The 22,905-nt window shown below is 40.5% G+C and overlaps 1 protein-coding gene across 1 annotated transcript in view; it reads left to right on the forward strand.

Annotated features, from left to right (window-relative positions):
- Window positions 1-21,442, forward strand: part of LOC311085321 (uncharacterized protein) — a 39,380-nt gene extending 17,938 nt beyond the window's left edge. The window contains exons 2-4 of the mRNA XM_084117796.1: window positions 561-1,193; window positions 1,426-2,670; window positions 18,192-21,442. Of these exons, the coding sequence (XP_083973922.1) occupies window positions 561-1,193; window positions 1,426-2,670; window positions 18,192-20,026 (3,713 nt within the window). The 3' untranslated portion in view covers window positions 20,027-21,442. The remainder of the gene's footprint in view (window positions 1-560; window positions 1,194-1,425; window positions 2,671-18,191) is intronic.
- The last annotated feature ends 1,463 nt before the right edge of the window (window positions 21,443-22,905 follow it).

Below are 22,905 nucleotides of genomic sequence, written 5' to 3' on the forward strand. Positions count from 1 at the left end.
TTAATATTTACTTAATTTTATTATCATGGGAAATGTGAATCATATGGCATTTGGAAATCACAATATTGGAAATATTTCCATTTTAAACTATGAAGTATCTTCTCCCAGAGGGTAAGGGGGAGAACAGATGATGTCGAGGGTGAGTGGGGTCTTAAATGCAGTTGGCCTTCTTTTGAAGTCGAGCAGTGTAGATGGCACTGAGTATGGGCAGTGATGGACCAATGGCACGCTCATCTGCCCTCTCTACCCGCTGTAGGTCCTTCCTACTCTCTTCTGTGCAGCTTTTGAACCACACTGTGCAATAGTCGGTCAGGAGGCTCTCTATGGGTGACCGATAGTGGTAGCGGTAACGGTAGAGAGCAGGGTTTGAGGGAGGTGGGCATGTTTCAGCTCCCTAAGAAAGTAAAGTCATGAGTATGTGTTCAGCATGAAAGGTTTTTACTAGTGGGAAACTTGTGAACTACAGTGCAGTCGTGATTACAGTAATTCCGGCATGATGTGAATGCAGCATTAATCTTAAATTAAAACCAGATTGTTAACCTAGTTTATTCCTTTGACAGTTCCAGAGGGTGTGAAGCTGAATCTGGTTCTGTGTGGAAGTGACAGAAGATTAAAATCCTTCATATCAAACCTGATCCTGAACCAGGGAGACAGAAGATCAGAGCTCAGCTCAGGGTGTGTGAGGAGAGACGTGGAGCTTCATGGACGTCTGGTGTCTCTGGTGGAGCTTCCAGCTCTGTTCAACACTGAGATCTCAGAGGAGGAAGTGATGCGTCAGACGCTCCGCTGTGTGTCTCTCTGTGATCCTGGAGTTCATGTGTTCATCCTCATCATTCCTGATGCTCCACTTAATAATGAAGACCGAGCAGATATGGAGAAGATCCAGAGGATATTCAGCTCAAGAATTAACAAACACACCATGATCCTCATATACCAGAATTCAGAAGACAGGACAGCAGAACTAAATGAAGAAACACAGTCTGTCATTGAGAGTTTTGGAGGACGACATCATTTCATTGGCCCAAACCCACAAGTGTCCATGTTAATGGAGAAACTAGAGCAGATTGTTGAGGCAAATAGTGGTGTTTGTTTCTCCACAGAGACATTGTTGGATGTACAGATGGAAAAACTGCAGAAATTTGAAGAGATGAAGAAGAGAATCCATTCATTTGAGACTTGGTTTCAGTCAAAAGGTAATGATCAGAAAATCTGAATGGTTTAAACACTTTTTATGATTGTAAAAGTCTACTCAGATTTGTGAGACAAAACCTTAACATTACATGCAGAGTTCAGAAGAAGAAATGTGATTAGCACATGATGCTTCAGTATAAGTTATACACAATATTCTCTGATGACCTGGATGATTGGCAATCTTCACGTGAAGTTTAATATATTGTTTTTCATTTTTATTTGATCTATCTTTAGATTCCAGAGAAAGAGCAGATGATCTGAGGATTGTGCTGGTGGGAAAAACTGGAGTTGGGAAGAGTTCAACTGGAAACACCATTTTAGGAAAAGCAGCGTTTAAAGCAGAAACATCTCAACAATCAGTCTCTAAAGAGAGTCTGAAAAAAACATCTGAAATCAACGGCCGACACGTTACTGTGATCGACACTCCAGGACTGTTTGACACTGATCTTCCTAATGAGGAGATCCAGAGAGAAATCAGCAACTGCATCCCCATTATCCTGCCTGGACCACATGTGTTCATCATTGTGCTCAATTTAGGACAACGATTCACGCAAGAAGAAGCAACAGCAGTGAAGATCATCCAAGAGACATTCGGTGAAAACTCTTTAATGTACACAATGGTGCTCTTCACCAGAGGAGATGATCTGAAGAACAAAACTCTTGAACAGTGTTTGGGAAAACCTGGATGTTCTTTGATGAAGCTGATTGAAACGTGCGGAAACAGATATCATGTGTTCAATAATAATCAGACTGGAGACCGAACACAGGTGACTGATCTACTGCAGAAGATAGACGACATGGTGAAAGCAAACGGAGACAGTTACTACTCATGTAAGATGTTCCGAGAGTTGGAAAGAGAGAAACAAGAACAACAGATGAAGATCCTGATGGAGGAAGTGGAAAAACTGAACAAAGAGAGAGAGGAACTATTGAACAAACATGAAGAAAAGATGAAGAGGGAACGAGAGGAATGGGAGAGACAGAAACAACAGGAAATAAATAAAAAAAATGAAGATGATGAGAGAAGAAGAAACAAAGAACAGGAATTTTGGAATGAATATACTCAGAGACTTCAACAAGAGAACAATAGAATGAAGGAAATGATGAAGGAAGAACGACTGAATCATGACAAAGAGAGAAAGAGAAGAGAAGAGGAGGATGAGAGAAGGAGAAAGATAGAACATGAAACATGGGATGAATATTATCAGAAACTAAAACAAGAGAGAGAAACAAGACAGAGAGAGAGAGATTATCTTCAGTTCAAACATGAAGAAGAGATGAAGAGAGTGAAGATGATGATGGAGGAAGAAAGACAATTCATAGCGGACCATGAAACAGAGATGCGAAAGGAGATGAAGAGAGAACGAGACGACTGGGAAAAAAAAAAAAAAAAGGAAAGAGAAGAAGAGGAAGAGAATAAAGAAATGCATAGAGATAATGAACTTTATACAAGAACGCCAGAGGTTCAGCACACAAACAGTAAGTCAATATAATAATCAGCTAATTTTGCACAAAAAAAAAATGTATCTGGGTGCAAACAATACCCTGCTTTTATTTTTTATTTTATTTTGGGGGGGGGGGGGGGGGGGCTGGGTACCTGAAGATACCCGGAGATACCCTGCCACCCATCCTCACCACCAGTATATCAGTAAGAAAGTCCAAAATCCAGTTACAGGTGGGAGATGGGTTCCCGAGGTCTGTCAACTTCACAATCAGCCTTCCTGGTTGGATGGTATTGAAGGCGGAACTAAATCCAGGATCAGTCCTGGTGTTGAAGTTTATAAGTTCTTCTTGTTCTTTTATTCATAAAGCACATTTAAAAACAGTCACAGTGCTGTACAAAGTCAAGTAATCAAAACAAAAATAACACATAAGATCGTCAACATATTTTAAAAGCTAAAGAAAACAAATCAGTTTTCAAGAGAGATTAAAAAACTTATATGAAAGGAGCAGCTGTTCCTTCCAAATCATTTTTTAAATCTCTCTTGAAAACATATGTTTACTTTAAGTTGTGCAGGCAGGCTGTTCCACAACTTGGATCCCACCACCAAAAAGGTTCTATCTCCTCTGTGTTTCAGCCTTGTACAGGGAACCATGAGTAAGTTTTGATAACCAGATCTTAACCCCCTGGGGTCGACAATCACGCCGGCGCAATAGGCTCGCTTTTTTTCTTATCAGTGCAAAAGAGATTCAAAATACTCTTTTGACTTTGATCTTGCATACAAGTTTCATACATCAATCGTATTATTTTTGTGTATACTCACAATAAAAACAAAGTGTTGTGCTTTTTGCCAAATAAAGAAAAGTAAACATGATGCGAGTTCTGCCTGTTCTCTGTCAGTGAACTCCATTCAGAAAAGCGTCCGAAAAAGAACTGTAACTCAGCGAATACTCAGTCAATCAGGCATACAGACACACAGGCATGAAGCTTGAATTCTCTTCTTTTAACCCTCTGGGGTCTGGGCTGTTTTTGGGGCCCTTGAGATGTTCTGACATGCCCTGACATTTGTGCTTTTTTCAGTTGCTTATAAACATATCAATGGCAAAGGTGTAAATTCACTCTATAAAGCACAAACAGGGCTACAATAATATGTGAGCCACGTGTATGTACATGTTTTCATTTTTGAGAGAATAATGTTTATGCATGGATATTGAAAAAACTAAAAACTAAAATTTCGGAAATAAGGCCACAAAACACATAGTAAATATGTGTCAATAAGACTTTTGACTAATGGATGTCCTCGCCTAGAGTTTTTTCTTCAAAATTATGTGAAAATAGTCTTGCTTTATCGTTCACATAAAACCATACATTGATTTAAATTGATGTAAAACAGGTTTTGATTGGAAAGCCAATATGCGAGGGGGGCGTGAACGAGGAGTGGTTTACACCTTAGAATACAATGTCCCACCCACTCTGCATAATGATGAGACATTCACTCAGGTGTGAAACTGACTGAGCCACAATGCAAGGACAAAAGATATATTTAGAAGAAGACTTATATTGACCATTTAAATTTAACTTCTGGCAAAGATGAAGTTGACGAAGTAGGCTATTGACTCGCGATCTTCGCAGTAGGCTAGTGAACGCACCGGAGAAATACACATTTATTAGGCTACATAGTTTTTTGTTTTGGATGGTTTTGTTTAGAACCAGCTTTCTGTAAATATATTTCACATTTTTTAGACATGTGAGGCGAGTAGGCTACGGTCTGGTTCATGATGATCTCCAGTTCAAGCACCTTATGTTGTGATTGCTAGCCTATATTTACTTTAAATCCAGGAAATTTGTTAATGAAAAAATTATTAAAATTAAGATACAATTGATACAAAACGAAATTCGTTTTAAAGAAAGGATTTGTACTTTCTGTTTTGAGGTCTCTGTGAAAGTTTGAAAGTCTTTTAGTGCTTTTTTTAGAGCGCTCGCGTCCATAATGGAGAACTGTCACGTAATATTGTTTTTTGCCAGCTGTGGTAAACAGCGCGCATCTATGCCGTTCATTCATTCATAAACAGAAACCCGAGAAGGAAAAAAAACTTACTAGTATTCCTCAGCTCGTATTCCTCGTATTCCTCATTATTCCTCACAGCGCTGCGAGACCGTGTAAACAAGTAATGATCTGAATAAACTTGTGTTTTGGTTTTCTCGAGGTGATGGGGGCGTTCACAGGTTTGCGTGGATTACCTCAGCCATTTGCGTTTGAATAGCATGCGCTCTCCGTGGGCGTGTCACATTACATTTGAATTAGCTCTAATGAGGTCGACTGGAATCGCTCTCTTTTAATACAGATTTCACAAGATGAGAATATTTGTTTTTTATATATTTTTATAATTACTTCATTTAAAAGAAGAGATTTCAAGCTTCATAAAGACATATCTCACGTGCCTGTGTGAGAAGTATTCGCTGAGTTATGATTCATTTTCGGACGCGTTTCAGAATGGACTACACGGACAGAGAGAAGGCAGAACTCGCTTCATGTTTATTTTTCTTTATTTGGCAAAAAGCACAACACTTTGTTTTTATTGTGAGTATACACAAAAATAATACACATTTAACAGAATCGATTGATGTATGAAACTCCTATGGAAAATCAAAGTCAACAGAGTATCTATGAGTTTCTTTTACACTGATAAAAAAAAAGCGAGCTGGTATCGCCGGCGATACCGTCGACCTCAGGGGGTTAAATGAAGTAATTTTTATAAAAAACAGTTACATTATTCATTATTCACAGTTTATGTACAGTTTATGTTTATGTACACAGTTTATGTACATTACATTACATTATTCACAGTTTATGTAATATGTATGAAAAGAGAGAGATGTCAGTCGTTCTCATCTCAACTCATTATGTTTTAATGTAACCCCGCCCACGGAGAGCGGACGCTATTCAAACGCAAATGATCTGAGGCAATCCATGCAAACCTGTGAAACGGCCACATCAGCTGGATAACACACACCGTGAGTTCACTGTCAGACTCATGTACTTTACGACGCTGTGAGGAATAATACTATCTTAATAATAATCCTGGAAAATTTACCTCAGAAGTGCTGGAAGTTTCATTTCGAGGAGCAATGGATCCGGCTGAGGAATAGGTCAGGTCTATATTTGCTTTGTTCTAATCGCAATAGTGTCTGTACACACAAAAAGACTGTTTAAATATGAATTGCGTTTCTGTGTGTGAATGAATGAATGCACAGATGCGCACTGTTGTGGAGCTACTACAGCTGGCAAAAATACTGTTTAAAAATGAATCGCGTTTTTGTGTGTGAATGAATGAACAGCTTTTACCAAACTCTATTGCTATACTGAGATGAGTAAAAATCGACTACAAAATCGGATAGATTATAAAGTTTTTACTGTAAAATACTGCCACATCAAATAAGCTTATAATGTTGCCAATTTCTGCTCATATGTTAAATATATATATACTATTGTCACGATCTGCTCCGAGACACAAAGGTTTAGATCCAAACGCAGCTTTATTGATTGGGGCAATCCAGAGGCGTAATCCAATGTACAGGCAAGAGTCATACACAGACAGGCAGTCAAAACAAACAAACAAACAAACAAAACAGGCAGGGACCAGAGGCAAGAGAGTAATCCAGGGAACAGGGCAAGATATCCAAAACCAAGAGACAAAGAAAACCAGGAGAATGCTCAGAAATGCAGTGTAACACTTAAACAAGACTTCGCGATGAGTGAATGTGAAAACAAGGTATTTATGGTGTGAGTGAAAAAAGGTGATGAGAAACAGCTTCCGTGGAGCAGAAGAGGACCTGGAGACTGCGGCAGGACAGAAGGCCAGGGTGGAGCAGGCAACCAGGGTGAAGCAGGCTGAGCAGGGGACCACGGCGGTGCAGGCTGAGCAGGGGACCACGGCGGTTCAGGCTGAGCAGGGGACCACGGTGGTGCAGGCTGAGCAGGGGGACTTGGGCTGGGCAAGACCAGCGGAGAAGGAAGCTTTGGACTGGGCAGGACCAGCGGCGAAGAAAGCTTTGGACTGGGCAGGACCAGCGGCGAAGAGGGCTTTGGACTGGGCAGGACCAGCGGCAAAGAGGGCTTTGGCTCTGGCTCGGCGGGCATGACACTTGCAGTCTCAGCTGGACTGGCGTGAAGTGCAGGCTCGGCTGGACTGGCGTAAAGTGCAGGCTCGGCTGGACTGGCGTAAAGTGCAGGCTCGGCTAGACTGGCGTGAAGGTCCGGCTGGACGTGAAGGTCCGGCTGGACGTGAAGGTCCGGCTGGACAGGTAGGATGTGAAGGTTCGACTAGGCAGAAGTGACGCGAGCAGTCTGTGGATGGGCAGAAGTGGTGTGATGAGTCTGTGGCTGGGCAGACTTGACGTGAAGAGCCTCAGGCTGGGCAGACGTGACGTGACCGGCTGAGAGGAGAGACACCGGCTCAGGGACAGACAGCAGGGCAGCATCCATCTTGTCCGGAGACACTGGCGTGGAGTCGGCCATCTTGACCGACGACACAGGCGTGGGGTTGGCCATATTGTCCGAAGACACAGGGGTGGAGTCGGCCATCTTGTCCGAAGACACAGGCGTGGAGTCGGCCATCTTATCCGAAGACACAGGCGTGGAGTCGGCCATCTTGTCCGAAGACACAGGCGTGGAGTCGGCCATCTTGTCCGAAGACACAGGTGTGGAGTCGGCCATCTTATCCGAAGACACAGGCGTGGAGTCGGCCATCTTGTACGAAGACACAGGCGTGGAGTCGGCCATCTTGTCCGAAGACACAGGCGTGGAGTCGGCCATCTTGTCCGAAGACACAGGCGTGGGGTCAGCCATCTTGTCTGTAGACACTGGCTCGGCGGCGGCCATCTTGTGAAACGCTGGGCTGGACGAGACCAGCATCTCGTGAAACGCTGGGCTGGATGAGACCAGCATCTCATCGAACTCTGGGCTGGACGTGACCAGCATCTCGTCGAACTCTGGGCTGGACGGGACCAGCATCTCGTGAAACTCTGGGCTGGATGGGATCAGCATCTCGTGAAACTCTGGGCTGGACAGGATCAGCATCTCGTGAAACTCTGGGCTGGGCAGAGCCAGCATCTCGGGAAACTCTGGGCTGGGCGTTGCCAGCAACTCGGGAAACTCTGGACTGGGCGGAGCCAGCAACTCGGGAAACTCTGGACTGGGCGGAGCCAGCAACTCGGGAAACTCTGGACTGGGCGGAGCCAGCAACTCGGGAAACTCTGGACTGTCTGTTGAGATGTAACAGGGCTTTGGTGACGTGGCGGTGGCCACTTTCGCTGAGGGCTCAGCGAATTCAGGTTCAGCGGATGCTGTGAGTTTGTGGGACCCCTCATCCATAAAGCCCACTGTGAAAGATGAGGCACTTAACCGGAGAGCGAGATCAATATATTGAATTAAAGTCCATTGAGGAGTGTTATCAGGCATGAGGTAATCAACAATGTCTGTAAGCCCATAGCGAAACATGTCCTTCAGGACACTCTCATCCACGTCCACCCCATGGCAGAGTTCACAGAACTCCTCCACATACCTCTCTATAGGGCGGTCACCTTGGCTGAGACGGAACAGACGAAATATTGGATCCATGGTAGGTCTGGATCTTACTTGACTGCTGGATCTTTAGTAGGCGAAGTCTTCTGTCACGATCTGCTCCGAGACACAAAGGTTTAGATCCAAACGCAGCTTTATTGAATGGGGCAATCCAGAGGCATAATCCAATGTACAGGCAAGAGTCATACACAGACAGGCAGTCAAAACAAACAAACAAACAAACAAACAAACAAAACAGGCAGGGACCAGAGGCAATAGAGTAATCTCTTACTCCAAATATTCATAGACTTCCGGTTTGAAAGGGCACGCTGGCGCGTTTGGCTGCCGCTCCTCTCTCCCGTTTATTTTAATTTTATTTAATTTATTCTTAGTAGTTTATTTGGCTATGAGCCAGTGAAGCCAGTGAAGACTATCTGTCTTTGTTATTCTACCGTGATGCGGAATCACGCTTCGCATGCTGGACTACTGCTTCTATCTCTGAGTGCTGTTTACTGGAATTTACTCTTCTGTCGCCTGGCCCAGGACGTACACTGCTTACACCGCTGTGAGGCTGCTGTTGGTGTGGACCCTCCCCGAATGGCTCTCAGGTACACTGCTCACCAGTTGTTGAACCTGACCGGACATTTAGATACGGCGAATGACATACATGCTCTCTGCAGTCATGTTGGAATACTGCGACCTAAGCGTTACTTACATCGCTCTTCAAGGCATAGTTTTTTATGTTCAACATCTAAACATGTCGCTTATCCGAGATTTCTGCGCAAACCCCATAGACTGCTGTTTAGACCTACAGGGGTTAATTTTAATAACTTATCAGCACTCAGGCGTGTGGAGGTTGCATTGGGTTCATCTTCTCCTCCGCGTCTGCTGAAATCAGTACTGTTTAACGCGCGCTCTGTCAACAATAAAGCCGTTATTTTATCTGACATTATTTTAGAGCAAAAGTTGGACCTTATTTGTTTAACTGAAACATGGCACAAAGAATCTGACGGTCTTCTTTTTAATGAACTGACTCCTGCTGGCTATGGATTATTTGATCTGCCCCGTTCTTCTGGTAGAGGTGGGGGTATCATTGTGCTGCATAGTCAACAGTTCAACATGTGTCCCGTGGCTGTTCCCAAATCTGACTCATTTGAATGTCTTGTTCTGAGTGTTTCTACGCCCCTCTCTACTGTAGTGGCTACAGTCTACAGGCCTCCCAAGACAAATAAAGACTTTCTGTCTGAATTATCAGATATGTTGTTTTTTCTCTGCCTCAGATTTGAAAGAATTCTTCTCCTGGGGGATTTCAACATCCATATGGATATAAAAGACAACGCAATAACAAAAGACTTTTTGTCCATATTAGAGTGCTTTGAATTAGACCAACTTGTGGATTGTCCTACACATGACAAAGGCCACACTTTAGACCTTGTGATTACCAATGGTTCATTTGTGTCTCAGTTGTCAACCTCTGATTTGGGTCTGTCTGATCACCGGGCTGTCTTCTTTAACATGGAATTACCTGTCATGAACACTTCCACTTCTCGCATCATTAATTATCGCAATTAGAGATTGATTGAGCCCACTGACTTTTCAGATTTAATTGACACTTTTTTAAGTTGTGATTCTCTATCTGATGATCTGAATGATAACGTTTCTGTGCTGAATTCTGTGCTGCTGTCTGGCCTGGACACGCTGGCTCCCTTGAAATCACGAACTGTTTCTTTTGCACGCTCCGCTCCCTGGTACAATGATGATCTGCGTGCTATGAAGACTTTGTGTCGCAAGATGGAGCATAGATGGCGCATATCAGGATTAACTGTTCATCACCAGGCCTGGAAAGACAGCTTACTCGAGTATAAGGCTGAAATTGTGTCAGCTAGATCTGTTTATTTTTCTCAGATAATTGTCAGCAATCAGAGCAACCCTAAACAACTGTTTCACTCAATCAACAAGCTGCTTAAAAATCCCAGCCTCTCTAATGTTCCTACTTCAACTCACCTTTGTAATATGTTTTTGGAGTTTTTTAGTACCAAAATTGATAATATACGTAACCACATTGTTACTACTCATACTGTTGCTGCTGCCTCCTTAAATATTTCTGCATTTTCTGGTATCTCTCTCTCTCATTTTGCAATACATGAACCCCAGTCTCTATGTAATATGGTTTCAAAACTGAAAGCCTCAACTTCTAGAGTTGATCCCATACTATCTTGTCTTTTTAAATCATGTTTTGATTCCCTCTCTCCTGTTGTTTTGAGAATTATGAATAACTCTCTGTGCACCGGTATTGTACCAGCAGCACTTAAAATTGCTGCTGTCACCCCTGTACCAAAAACTAACAACATGAACTTTGATAATCTGAATAATTTTCGTCCCATCTCTAATCTTCCATTCCTTGCCAAAATTTTAGAACAAACAGTGGCTTCTCAACTGCTTTCTCATCTTTCATCTAATGATCTTTTTGAGCCACTTCAGTCTGGATTCCGTAAACTCCACAGCACTGAAACTGCACTAGTTAGAGTCACAAATGACGTGTTAATGGCTTCTGATTCTGGCCGCTTATCTATACTGATTCTTCTTGATCTTAGTGCCGCTTTTGACACTATAGATCACTCCATTTTAATCACCCGCTTAGAGACTATCTTTGGAGTTTCTGATTCTGCATTAAAGTGGTTTAAGTCCTACCTCTCTGATCGCAAGCAGTTTGTTGTGATGGGTGATTGCAAGTCTGAGGTCGGTCTGGTGTTCCCCAGGGATCAGTTTTGGGCCCTTTACTTTTTAGTATTTACATTTTTCCATTTGGCCAACTTTTAAGAACACTTGGTCTTAACTTTCACTTTTATGCCGATGACACTCAGATATACAGTATATACATTCAAAACCTGATGTCAATATGCCTGTGTCTTACCTTTCTCAATGTTTTACTGAGATTAAAAAATGGATGTCTGAAAATTTTCTCTGTCTAAACAGTGACAAGACTGAAGTGATGCTTATTGGTTCACCTCATCAGTTGCGTAAAGCAGAGTCCATAACCTTAAGTGTGGATGGCTCTGCTTTGCAATTCAAAACTAAACTAAAAAATCTGGGGGTGATATTTGATGCCAATTTAACATTTGACCATCATGTTCGTAACACAGTCAAAATATCATTTTTTCATCTCAGAAACATTGCCAAATTGCGTCCTATGTTGACTTTCTCTGTAGCTGAAAAATTAATCAACACCTTTGTTTTTTCACGTATTGATTACTGTAATGCTTTGCTGGCTGGAGTATCTAAAGCTACCTTAAGCAAATTAAAGTTGGTACAAAATTCAGCTGCTAGAATTCTTACAAGGACCAGTGCAAGGGAGCACATCACACCTGTCCTGGAAAAATTGCACTGGCTTCCTGTTAGTTTTCGTATCGATTTTTAAATTCTCATGCTCACTTATAAGGCCTTGAATAATCTGGCCCCTCAATATTTGTGTGAGCTTCTAACCCCCTACACTCCTACACGTGCTCTACGCTCCTCTGAAGCTGGTCTACTAACTGTCCAAACAACACAGCTAAAAACTATGGGTGATCGGGCTTTTTCTTCTTTGGCTCCTAAATTGTGGAATTCCCTGCCCTCTGAGATTAGGAATGCAGAATCCCTTAGTGTTTTTAAATCATCCCTTAAAACTTACTTTTTTAGGGTAGCGTTTGTGTGATTCATGTCATTACTATGCTTGCTTTTTTATTGACTTTTTATTTTTTGTTTGGTTAGTTTTTTACTGCCTGCTCTGTTATGTGTACCTTTTAAAAGGTATATGTACCTTTTAATTTCATATTTTTATGTAAAGCGCTTTGAGATGCTACTTTTAAAGGCGCTATATAAAATAAAGTTTATTATTATTATTATTATTAATCCAGGGAACAGGGCAAGATATCCAAAACCAAGAGACAAGAAAACCAGGAGAATGCTCAGAAATGCAGTGTAACACTTAAACAAGACTTCGCGATGAATGAATGTGAAAACAAGGTATTTATGGTGTGAGTGAAACAAGGTGATGAGAAACAGGTGAAAGAGATGAGTGCTGATGAGTCTGGGCAGTGCGTTATGGGAAATGTAGTGTTTGAAGGAGTGATCACAGTCTAGTGTGGAGTGGCCTCTGGTGGCTCTCGAAGGCACTCCAGCTGGTGACCGTTACAACTATGTTTTGTCAAAAAGAAAGTCATCAACTAAGATGTTATAGTGTTTGTTCCAATGTAGGCTATATTCAAACTAATGAATCCTTAACTTTGAGTTACGTATGATAAAATATATACTTTAGTTTTTACAAAGAAAGATTACACTGGAAATATTGTTACAATTTTAATTGTTGTTGTAATTGTATAACCTTTTATACAATTAATAAAATAGCACAAAAAAAAAACAAATTTTTTTTTATATATATATATATAAGGATAGATGTAAACAAAATCTTAAAAGGTCAATATAAACCTTCTCTTTAAATAATTTTTATTGTGTTTTATTAGTGACACATTTGGGTAGAGAATATATTCCAAATCTGAAAATACAGTATGAGAATTAACTGCACAATTACTAGAAATGTTTACCTTGGATATTATACAATTTGTGGGAAAACAAAACAACAACTGTGAACCAATTATATATATATATATATATATATATATATATATATATATATATAATGTTGGAGATCAACATCAATCTGACATTGGATTCTGACATAAACCTGATTTTAATTTTCAATGTTGGGTTTGGTTTTCTAAATGCGAATTTTGTCATTGTTTTGGAGCGCACTAGCTTATAGATAACAGTAAGGCTAACATATTCATACTAAAAGCCAAAAAACTTTAAATAGGGCAATATTTGAGGGAACAGCCAATTTGGGTGTCTGAAACCATTGTGGACGTTATTGAGTGACTTATTCAATCCCACTACTGGAACTGTGTTCTAGAAATACATGTGATATTGATATAAGTGCAGGCATAGATTTAGAGGCATAAGGTACTGTAAGTATTACACACAACAATGCAACAATAATAAAACAATGCATTGACATTTACTTTTTACTTTTGATACTTAAGTACTTTTAAAAACGAGTACTTCTGTACTTTTACTTAAGTAAAAATAGGTCTTTACAACTTTTACTTGTAACAGAGTAATATTTGACCAGTAGTATCTGTACTTTCACTCAAGTAAGGAAGTTGTGTACTTCGTCCACCTCTGCATATGCATCTCGAACGGCTTGAGGGTGAGTAAATCATGGGTTTAATATCATTTTTGGCCAAACTATCCCTTTAACTTTATTGACAAGCAACAAAGTGAGATGCCAGCTGGCCATCTGGACATCTAAAGTTACCATTCCCAGTCCTCATGTCTTATACCTTTTTCTTATCTCTAGGTATCTCAACTCTATCTCTCTTCTTCTTTGCCACTCATTGTGGCCTTGCCACCATTAAAAACACTTGGAACACTTGGGGACTTGGAATACACATATGACCCAGAGGGGCTGCATATGGAGTAACACTGGGGTGTCCAGCCGCAGGTGGAATGTTTCAACCCCAGGGGTGGCAAGGTGGCTTGCCGAGGGAAAGACATATGCTCAGAGAGGCTAACAGTGGAAATACACATGTGGGGGTCGCCCGGAGGGGGAACCATGCACATGGAGGCACCTAGTCAAGCGCGAAAGCTGCCGGAGGCATAACTCTGGCGTTGACGTCAACAGTGTTGGAGGAGACTCAGGGCTAATTAGGCTCACCTGAGGAAAATATTGCACGTATCCCGTCCGTGGAGGGGAATGGCGAGCAAGTGAAGACACCTGAGCAGAATCTAGTACCGGCTAGTTGAAGCGAGTACATGAGAAGAAACTGGCTCTACTCGGAGATTATAGAATCTCGCAAATGTGTTAGGTGTCGCCCAGCCTGCAGCTCTACAAATGTCTGTTAGCGAGGCGCCATGCGCTAGAGCCCAAGAGGATGCCACACTCCGAGTGGAGTGGGCCGTCACACCAAGGGGGCATGGTCGACCCTGCTGCTGGTAAGCCAAAGCAATGGCGTCCACTATCCAGTGAGACAACCTTTGCTTGGAGAGAGCCTTTCCCTTCAGCTTCCCACCATAACAGACAAAGAGCTGATCTGAGGTCCTGAAACACTGCGTTCTGTTTACGTAAGCACAGAGGGCGCATACTGGACAGAGCAGTGCCAAGGCTGGGTCTGCCTCCTCCAAGGGCAGCCCTTGGGCACATATCCAGGCCGGGATCTCAGGATCCCGAGAGTTAGCCTGCCCGAAGTCCAGGCACGCTTCGTCAAGCGAAAACGCCTGCAGGTCCCCCACACTCTTGATGGAGGCCAATGCAACCAGGAGCGCTGTCTTAATTGACAGAAACTTAAGCTCCACTGATTGCAGAGGCTCAAAGGGAGCACTCTGCAGGGCAGTTAAAACCACTGAGAGGTCCCAAGAGGGTACGAGGGGAGGACGAGGAGGATTCAGTCTCCTCTCTCCCTTCAGGAACCTGATGATCAGGTTGTGCTTTCCCAGAGACTTACCATCAACTGCGTTGTGATGTGCGGCAACATACACTTTGAGGGTGGAGTGAGACAGCCTTCGCTCCAACCCTTCTTGCAGGAAGGAAAGCATGACACTGATCAGGCATTTCATGGGTTCTTGATGTTTAGAAGAACACCAGTTGACGAAGAGGTTCCACTTCAACGCATAGGCATGTCTCGTGGACAATGCTCTAGCGGAAGTGATGGTAGCCACCACCGCTGGTGGTAGGGTACTCAAACCTGCCTCGACCCGTCCAGGAGCCATACGTGGAGGTTCTAAGATCGGGACGAGGGTGCCATGGGGTGCCCCCTCCCTGAGAAAGCAGGTCCTTCCTTAGAGGGATTGGCCAGGGAGGTGCTGTCGCAAGGAGTAGTAGTTCTGGGAACCAGGTCCGGTTGTGCCAATATGGGGAAACCAAAATGACCTGTTCCTCGTCCTCCTTGATCTTGCGCAAGGTCTGCACAAGAAGGCTCACTGGGAGAAACGCATACTTGCATAGGCCCCGCGGCCAGCTGTGCGGCAGTGCATCCGTGCAGAGCGTGCCCTCGGTCAGGGAATAAAACAGGTCGCAAACAGATCTACCTGTGCGTCCCCGAACTGATCCCAAATCAGCTGAACCGTCTGGGGATGGAGTCTCCATTCTCCAGGGAGAGGCCGAGACAGCTCGTCGGCCGCAAGGTTCAGGTCTCTCGGGATATAAATGGCTCGAAGCGACCTCAGATGCTTCTGACTCCATATGAGGAGGTGGCGAGCGAATTGCGACATACAGCGGGAGCGCAGACCACCTTGATGGTTGATGTACGCTACTATCGTGGTATTGTCTAATCGGACTAGTACGTGCTGAACCCTGAGCAACGCACGGAGCGGTGCAGGGCGAGACGTACAGCCAGCAACTCGAGGCAATTGATTTTTTTTAGCAGTGGGGGCAGGTCTGTCCGGTGGTCTTCGGTGGCCAACACTTTAAAAAAAAAAAATAGCTGTGATTTTACCTCTGGATTTCATAGCTTTGTAAGATAAAATCCTTCTTTAATAGATTATTTTGGTATATAATCATATCAATATAAAATAGCAGGGAGAAAAAGTAGCATTAAAAAGTTTATTTTAACTAATAGTCTTATTTTCTACCATCTACAATTGAATAGGCTACCATTCAGTTGTAAATGCTGTAGTTTATTAAAGGTCCCATTCCATGGATTATTTTTATTATTTTATCATGTTTCCAGGGGTGCCCTTATAATGTTAGTATGTTTTTTAGATCAAAAATTGTTATAATTTAGAAATAAAAGGCATATTTCCTAGCCTGATTTCATTCCCTGGTTTGAACACTCTGTTTGAAGGGGCGTGTCTGCTGTGAGACTTCAGTGTAAACGCCCACTGCTGTGATTGGCTGACATGCTTGCATATGAAATATCTGGCATTACATGTGGAACTATCTGGAAAACTTTTACTATTACAGCTATTATACGTTTTTACTATTACAACTATCGGGATTAACGAATCGTGAGAAGTTTTTTAAGTATTTAGATCTATTTCAATCACATAAAAAATTGCAGTGAGCGTTGAGCAGATGACAGTCTGTTGATCGCGTGAAAAAAGATCTTATCATTGCAACGCAGTTTCTGCACTCACTAATGATTTCACCAATGCAAACATGAGGCATATAAATACAGTAAGAGCTTCGTTGTGCAGTGGAACAGCGTCATTGATTTCATAACGAGTTTTGGCAAGTGTCCAGATAAACTCGCGCTGTGTGATTGACAGCTTGGGCGATTGGAAAGGGATTGTTCTTTGATCGCTTTCTGTATATTAATCACAGTTTAAGTAAGATTATTTTCATCCTACTAAGAGAAACGATGTTAAGTTGATCGCTACTTCCATATTAAATCACTACTTACCGCTTGCTGGAATATAGTTGAAATTGCCCCCTTCGTCAGTATGAAACGCTGAGAGAAGCCTGCTTGATATTATCCCAGGTTAGAAAAACAGTCCGTGGTGAAATGGACAGAGCAAACTAACAACTTCGAATTAAACTTTTGCGGTATCCGATTATAGATAAACATCAACCGTCTGTTGACATTTCGCCATCAATACGCCTGTATTCCTGTGGGCGGAGGTTAGTCTAAACACGGTTCTGGTGATGTCACTAATGAAGGAAGTAGAGGGATGTAGTCCAATCGAGCCGTTTTTTGTAGTCAACTTCTGTTAAATAAAATATCTCGCTTGGCATTGAACTTTGAGCTTTATAATTTTACAGATATTATTTATACTCTAACAACAACATTACACACTAACTAAACTTTGAAACATGGAATCGCATGCAACGGGACCTTTAAGGCTAAATCTTGCTAACCATATAGGCTGTACTAAAGGGGGTAAGCACACCTTACGTTCTTATTTTAAGGTGTTCTGTAAATTATTTTTTTGAAACACTTTACGATATGGTTTGATTTAACATTAGTTTATTACTAACATGAACCATGAGCAATACATGTTACTGAATGTATTCATCTTTATTAATCTTAATAAAAATACAGCTGTTTATTGTTTGTTCATGTTAGTTCACAGTGCATTAACTAAATGTTAACAAATACAACTTTTGATTTCAATAATGTAGGCTATTAAATGTTGAAATGAACATTAGCAAAGATTAATACGTTCTGTAGAAGTACAGTTTATTAAAAGTTAATGTTAACTAATGTAGTTATAACTAGAGTTTAATAAATGGAACCTTATTGTAAAGTGTTACCGATCTGTTATACACCGATTCAGACGTCTCGTGAGTTCAGTGTTGTAAAGATCAGTCGTTTAACCATTCATTAAAACGTGGAACCTTGCTTCGCAAAGAGAGTGCTCGCGCGCTCTCGCCCTCTCTCTCGTTCTTTTAAACATGCGCCCAGCTGTCACAAGCGCAGCAGTTTATCTACATTACACACCGGTCAAATAAGACTTTGGCGGGACAAAAATTCGCTTTGGGTCGAAAAATCTTCGATCGGGTCAGTCGCACAAGTGCGCCTAAATATCTTTTCATGGTCGCACACAGAAATATTAAGGCGCAAATGCAAGTGAAATGGTCGCACTGTAGAGCCCTAACGTTACCGTGGCGGCAAAAATTTTGCCATGGCGGGCCGCCATTAACTAATCAACATAGAGGAAACACTGGATATTATAATAATATATTATAAATAATAACAATAATAACAACTACTATTATTATTATAAACAAGGAATATTCAGGGAAGACAGTTAGCCTACATTTCATTTAATAGGGTATAATTATTAGGTAAAAGACCTAGATAATGGATACGTGGATGCTGGCCAAAAAAAAAAAATGTTGAGAAACACTGGGATGGACTGTTGCAAATAGGTTACATTTTAGGATTGAGTTCAACACTTGCTTCTTGTTGTCCCAAATGTTATCAGTTGTTAATCTCTAAACTCTATTATTGTCATTTTCAGATGATGAAGATCCAGGATGTTTGAAAATCTTGCTGTTTGGGAGGACAGGAAATGGGAAGAGCACCACAGGAAACACTATCCTCGGAAACAACAAGTTTCACAGTGAAGCCAGTTCGCAGTTGGTGACCACTACTTGTAAGAAAGGAGTTGGTAAAGTTGATGGTAAATCAGTAACTATTGTTGATTCTCCAGGACTCTTTGACCCTTCACTGACAAATGAAAAAGTGGTTGAAGAAATAATGGAGTGTGTTTCACTGTCCGCACCTGGACCTCATGTGTTCATCATTGTGTTGAGTTTGGGAAGAATCACAGAAGAGGAGAGAGACACTTTAGACGTGATAAAGATGATCTTTGGCCCAAAAGCAGCAGATTTCAGTATTGTTCTCTTCACTAAAGGAGATGAACTGAGAGGACAAACAATAGAAGAATATGTAGAGAAAAGTAAAAATGATCAACTCAAGAAACTGATCAGAGAATGTGGAAACAGATTCCTGGCTTTTAACAACACAGAAACACAAGACCGGAAGCAAGTTACTGAGCTGATAAACATGATAGAAGAGGTGAAGAAATCTAATGAGGGCCGATACTTCACTAATGAGATGTTTGAGGAGGCAGCGATCTCCATTCAAAAGAGAAGGAAAATGTTAAAAGAGAATAAAAGAAAAAATCAGGATCAAGTTGAAGAATTAGAAGCCAAATATGTCCTGGAAGTCAAACGCATGAGAAAGAGACTGGAGGAGAAGAAACAAAAGATAGATGAGGTGAGAGAGAGGCTGGAGAACAAGTTCAGAGAAAAAGAGGAAACACTGAGGAGAGAGTTTGAGGAGAAAGAAAAATCAGAGCAGAAGAAACAAGAGGAGGAGGATCAGAAACAATCAGAAGAGGAAGAACAGCGAAGAGCTGAATATGATCAAAGAATAGAAGAGATTGAAAATCAGAGATTACAGTATGAAAAAAAGCTAAAGGAAAGTGAAGAGGAAAACAAAAAGAGAGAAGAAGAATATAAACAAGTTCAAGAAAAGATGAAAACTGAGCAGGAACACATCATGGCAGAGTTAAGAAGAAAACAGGAGGAGGAAATAAAAAAGAGAGATTTAGAGGAACAAATGAAGAAGGAACAAGAAGAGGAAGAGAGAGAAGAATGGATGAGAAAAATAAAAGAGGTTGAAGATGAAGAGATTCAAGAGGAAATGAAACGACAGCAGAGAGAATGGGAGGAAGAGAAGAAAAGACAGATGAAAGAACAAGAGGAAGAGGAAATAAAGATAAAAGAGAAACATGAGGAACAACTGAGAGAAAAACAAGAAGAACTGGATAAAATGAGGAAGAGATTTGAAACCAAGAGAGAAGAAGAAGAACAGATGATGGATGAGGAGAGCGAAAAACAGAAAAGAGAGAGAGAAGAAAAAGACAAAGAACATGAAGACAAGAAAACTGAAATGAAAAGAAATTATGAGCAGCTGGAGCGAGAGAGGAAAGAGGAGTGGAAGAGGAGAAAACAAGAGGATGAAGAGAGACAAAGGGAGAAGAGAAAGAGATGGGAGAAAATGATGGAAGATCTGAAACGAGAGCAAGAAGAAGAGATCAAGAGAAGAGAAAGAGAGGAGAGAGACAGAATTAGAAGAGAAGAAAAAGAGTGTGATGAAATGAAACAGAAACATAAAGAGGAAATAGAGAAGATGAAGAAGAAACATCAAGATGAAGCCAGAAAACAAAAGGAAGAGCTGAATGATATCAGTGAGAGAAAAGAGCAGCTCAAGAAGAGGCTTGAACAACTATATGAAGTGAAAAGGTCTCAAAAGGAGCTGAAAGATAAACGGTGTCTTGTCATGTGAAACAGCTTTAATCATTATTGATGAGCCAGATGGATGGATGGATGGATGGATGGATGGATGGATGGATATAGATGGCTCTTGTCTTCTGTAGTGAATGTGAAGGGCTTCTGTATTTCTCTTTCTCTCCTTAATCAGGGCTCTTGACATTTGCTCCTGTCCTGCAGAGTTTAACAGAGCTGAACTAAAGCGATCATGCAAAATTAATTTTCTCTAGGTAGATTTTAAAACATGATGAAACAACATGAATTATAGCAGACCTTAAAAGACAAAAAAAGATAGAAAAGAAAGAAACAAACTCAAAGTCTGCTATTAATTTCATGCATAATCCATTATGCTGTTCCTTAGTTTTCTCTGTTTATTCTCTCTATTTTTCATCAGATCAGTGATTACTGAGAGAAAACACGTTTTATTTTATTTTATTTTATTTTATGTTTTTGTTCATTTATAATCATACAATCATTTTCATTTAATTATTCAGTTTAATTATAAAACCATTCATTACACATTTTAACCATTAAATCATAGTACGTATAATTTTCCTTGCTCTTGTACTTGCTATTGTTGTTTAATCTTATGATTGTGGGTTCTCAAGGGATAGGCTATTTGTCTTCAAAAGTCAGAGATAAGAGAAGAATGTCTCAGTTTCAGTGATTTTGCTTTGGTAAAACAACACTTGTTGGATGAATGCTGGACAGTCGAGGTTCTGACTGCACTCAGACGAAGTAAATGAAGTTCAGACTAAGCCAACAAACTTCAAACTTCATCCCTACTTTCTGGTATTTCATGTCTTTCTCTGTCAGACGGATCTAATATTTCTGATGGGTGGACTCGATCAATTGATACTTATAAATCATAACTATTTTGAGAGATTTTTAAAGGAAGTTATTATTTACTTTGGATGTTGTTTTCATTGAATCATTTGTAACATGATCTGAACATTATTCACTGTAATCTGAACGTTATTCACTGTAATCTGAACATTTTTCACTGTAATCTGAACATTATTCACTGTAATCTGAACATTATTCACTGTAATCTGAACGTTATTCACTGTAATCTGAACGTTATTCACTGTAATCTGAACATTATTCACTGTAATCTGAACGTTATTCACTGTAATCTGAACGTTATTCACTGTAATCTGAACATTATTCACTGTAATCTGAACATTATTCACTGTAATCTGAACGTTATTCACTGTAATCTGAACATTATTCACTGTAATCTGAACATTATTCACTGAATTTGAACGTTATTCACTGTAATCTGAACATTATTCACTGTAATCTGAACATTATTCACTGAATTTGAACGTTATTCACTGTAATCTGAACGTTATTTTGGAAATTACGCTGTACTTTCACATATTCAGTTATTTACTGGTGACAAGCACAAAAAAATAAAATAAAATTTGTCATTCACACAGATCGTGTGATAAAGTTATTCTGAACAGTAACCAGATAATACATTTTACAAACAGTTTAACAATACATGCGGATATTTACTCATACATAGATACATAAATTCTATCTGTGAAAGGTGCTATATAAATAAAGTTTACTCACTTACTTAGTTGATTTTGATGATTTGACCAGTTTATACAATTCTTCCCCAATCATATTTTGATACTGTATTAGATGTTTGCATGGTTAATATTTTTTTTCTAAAAGTATCAATATTTTAAATAAAGAAATTCAAAGTCATTGGGTCTCATTCACCAAGCATGCATACGCACAAATGTGTGCATTAAATGTGCATATACGACTGATTATAAGAACAAATCCGATTCACCAAAAATTTTGTAATATAATTTATTCTAAATTTACGAAAAAATATAGGAACATCTGAAACCACAAAAACGCAAAAAGCACTTACTCTGTACGGCCTTATAACTGTGTTAAGAAGTTATATTTCATTCTAACACGACCATAATTATATTGAAAGTATTATGCAGTAATTGTATTATATAATTCATGTATAAAATTAGGCTATATAATACAATTATTAAATAAGATTAATTTAATCTTGAATATATTCCATCGTTACACTACATCCTTATCCATCGCTTTCTGCCAGGACTTTTATGTGCTTTTCCCAAAATCACTGAAGTGACATCGACGTCCGGGTTAGCGGTAGCATTAGCCGTCAGGCAAGTGTTATTTAAATAAACTCCTGATGTACTTACAAACTTTCCAATGCCTCGTTTTATGAGTACAGGACCTATTTGTACTACTGTAGAAGTTTGGTCCATTCTGGGCATTATTAGTGGGTAATTTACGAGATACATCATAGGATCCATTAGCGCCTGCACTAAGACATCCGGCTGATCTCTAAATAATCTCTAACTTTAGTAATGTTCAACCAAGGGGAAAAAAGGCTTCTGGGGGGTGTTTGGCTCGAGGTCATGGTGCAAAGAACCCTAGGTTGATTTTGTAATTAGAGTAATTGGAGACACTATCCTTTCATGCAGTGTGAAATACCTCTAGTTTTGTTTTCTTCCAGCTGTCCTCCATTTTCTTGAGGGCACGGATGTGCTGGTTGCACAGCATAGGACTGTTCTTCTTAATCTTCTTTAAGCATAAAGGAGCAACCATTTCTAGGGTGAAAGAAAACACAGAGTTCCATGTTGTTATTGTGTAACCCACTAGAATAGAATTCTACATTCATGTTTTGTTTTTGTTTGGTTCTAGCCCAGAGCTAAAATGTGAATGGAGTATACAGCAATATATTTTTAAATCCTAAACCCTCATTCACTATTCCCTATGTTAATCCACTAATACTGTTCACTTGAAGGAGTGGATAAAAACGAGAGTGAATTCGGACAGCCGTTGAGCGTACATCGGTTGTACACTCGTTATTGCGGTGCATTGTGGGATTGA

The sequence above is a fragment of the Abramis brama genome, assembly GCF_963993115.1.
Source record: "Abramis brama genome assembly, chromosome: 6".
NCBI lineage: Eukaryota > Metazoa > Chordata > Actinopteri > Cypriniformes > Leuciscidae > Abramis > Abramis brama.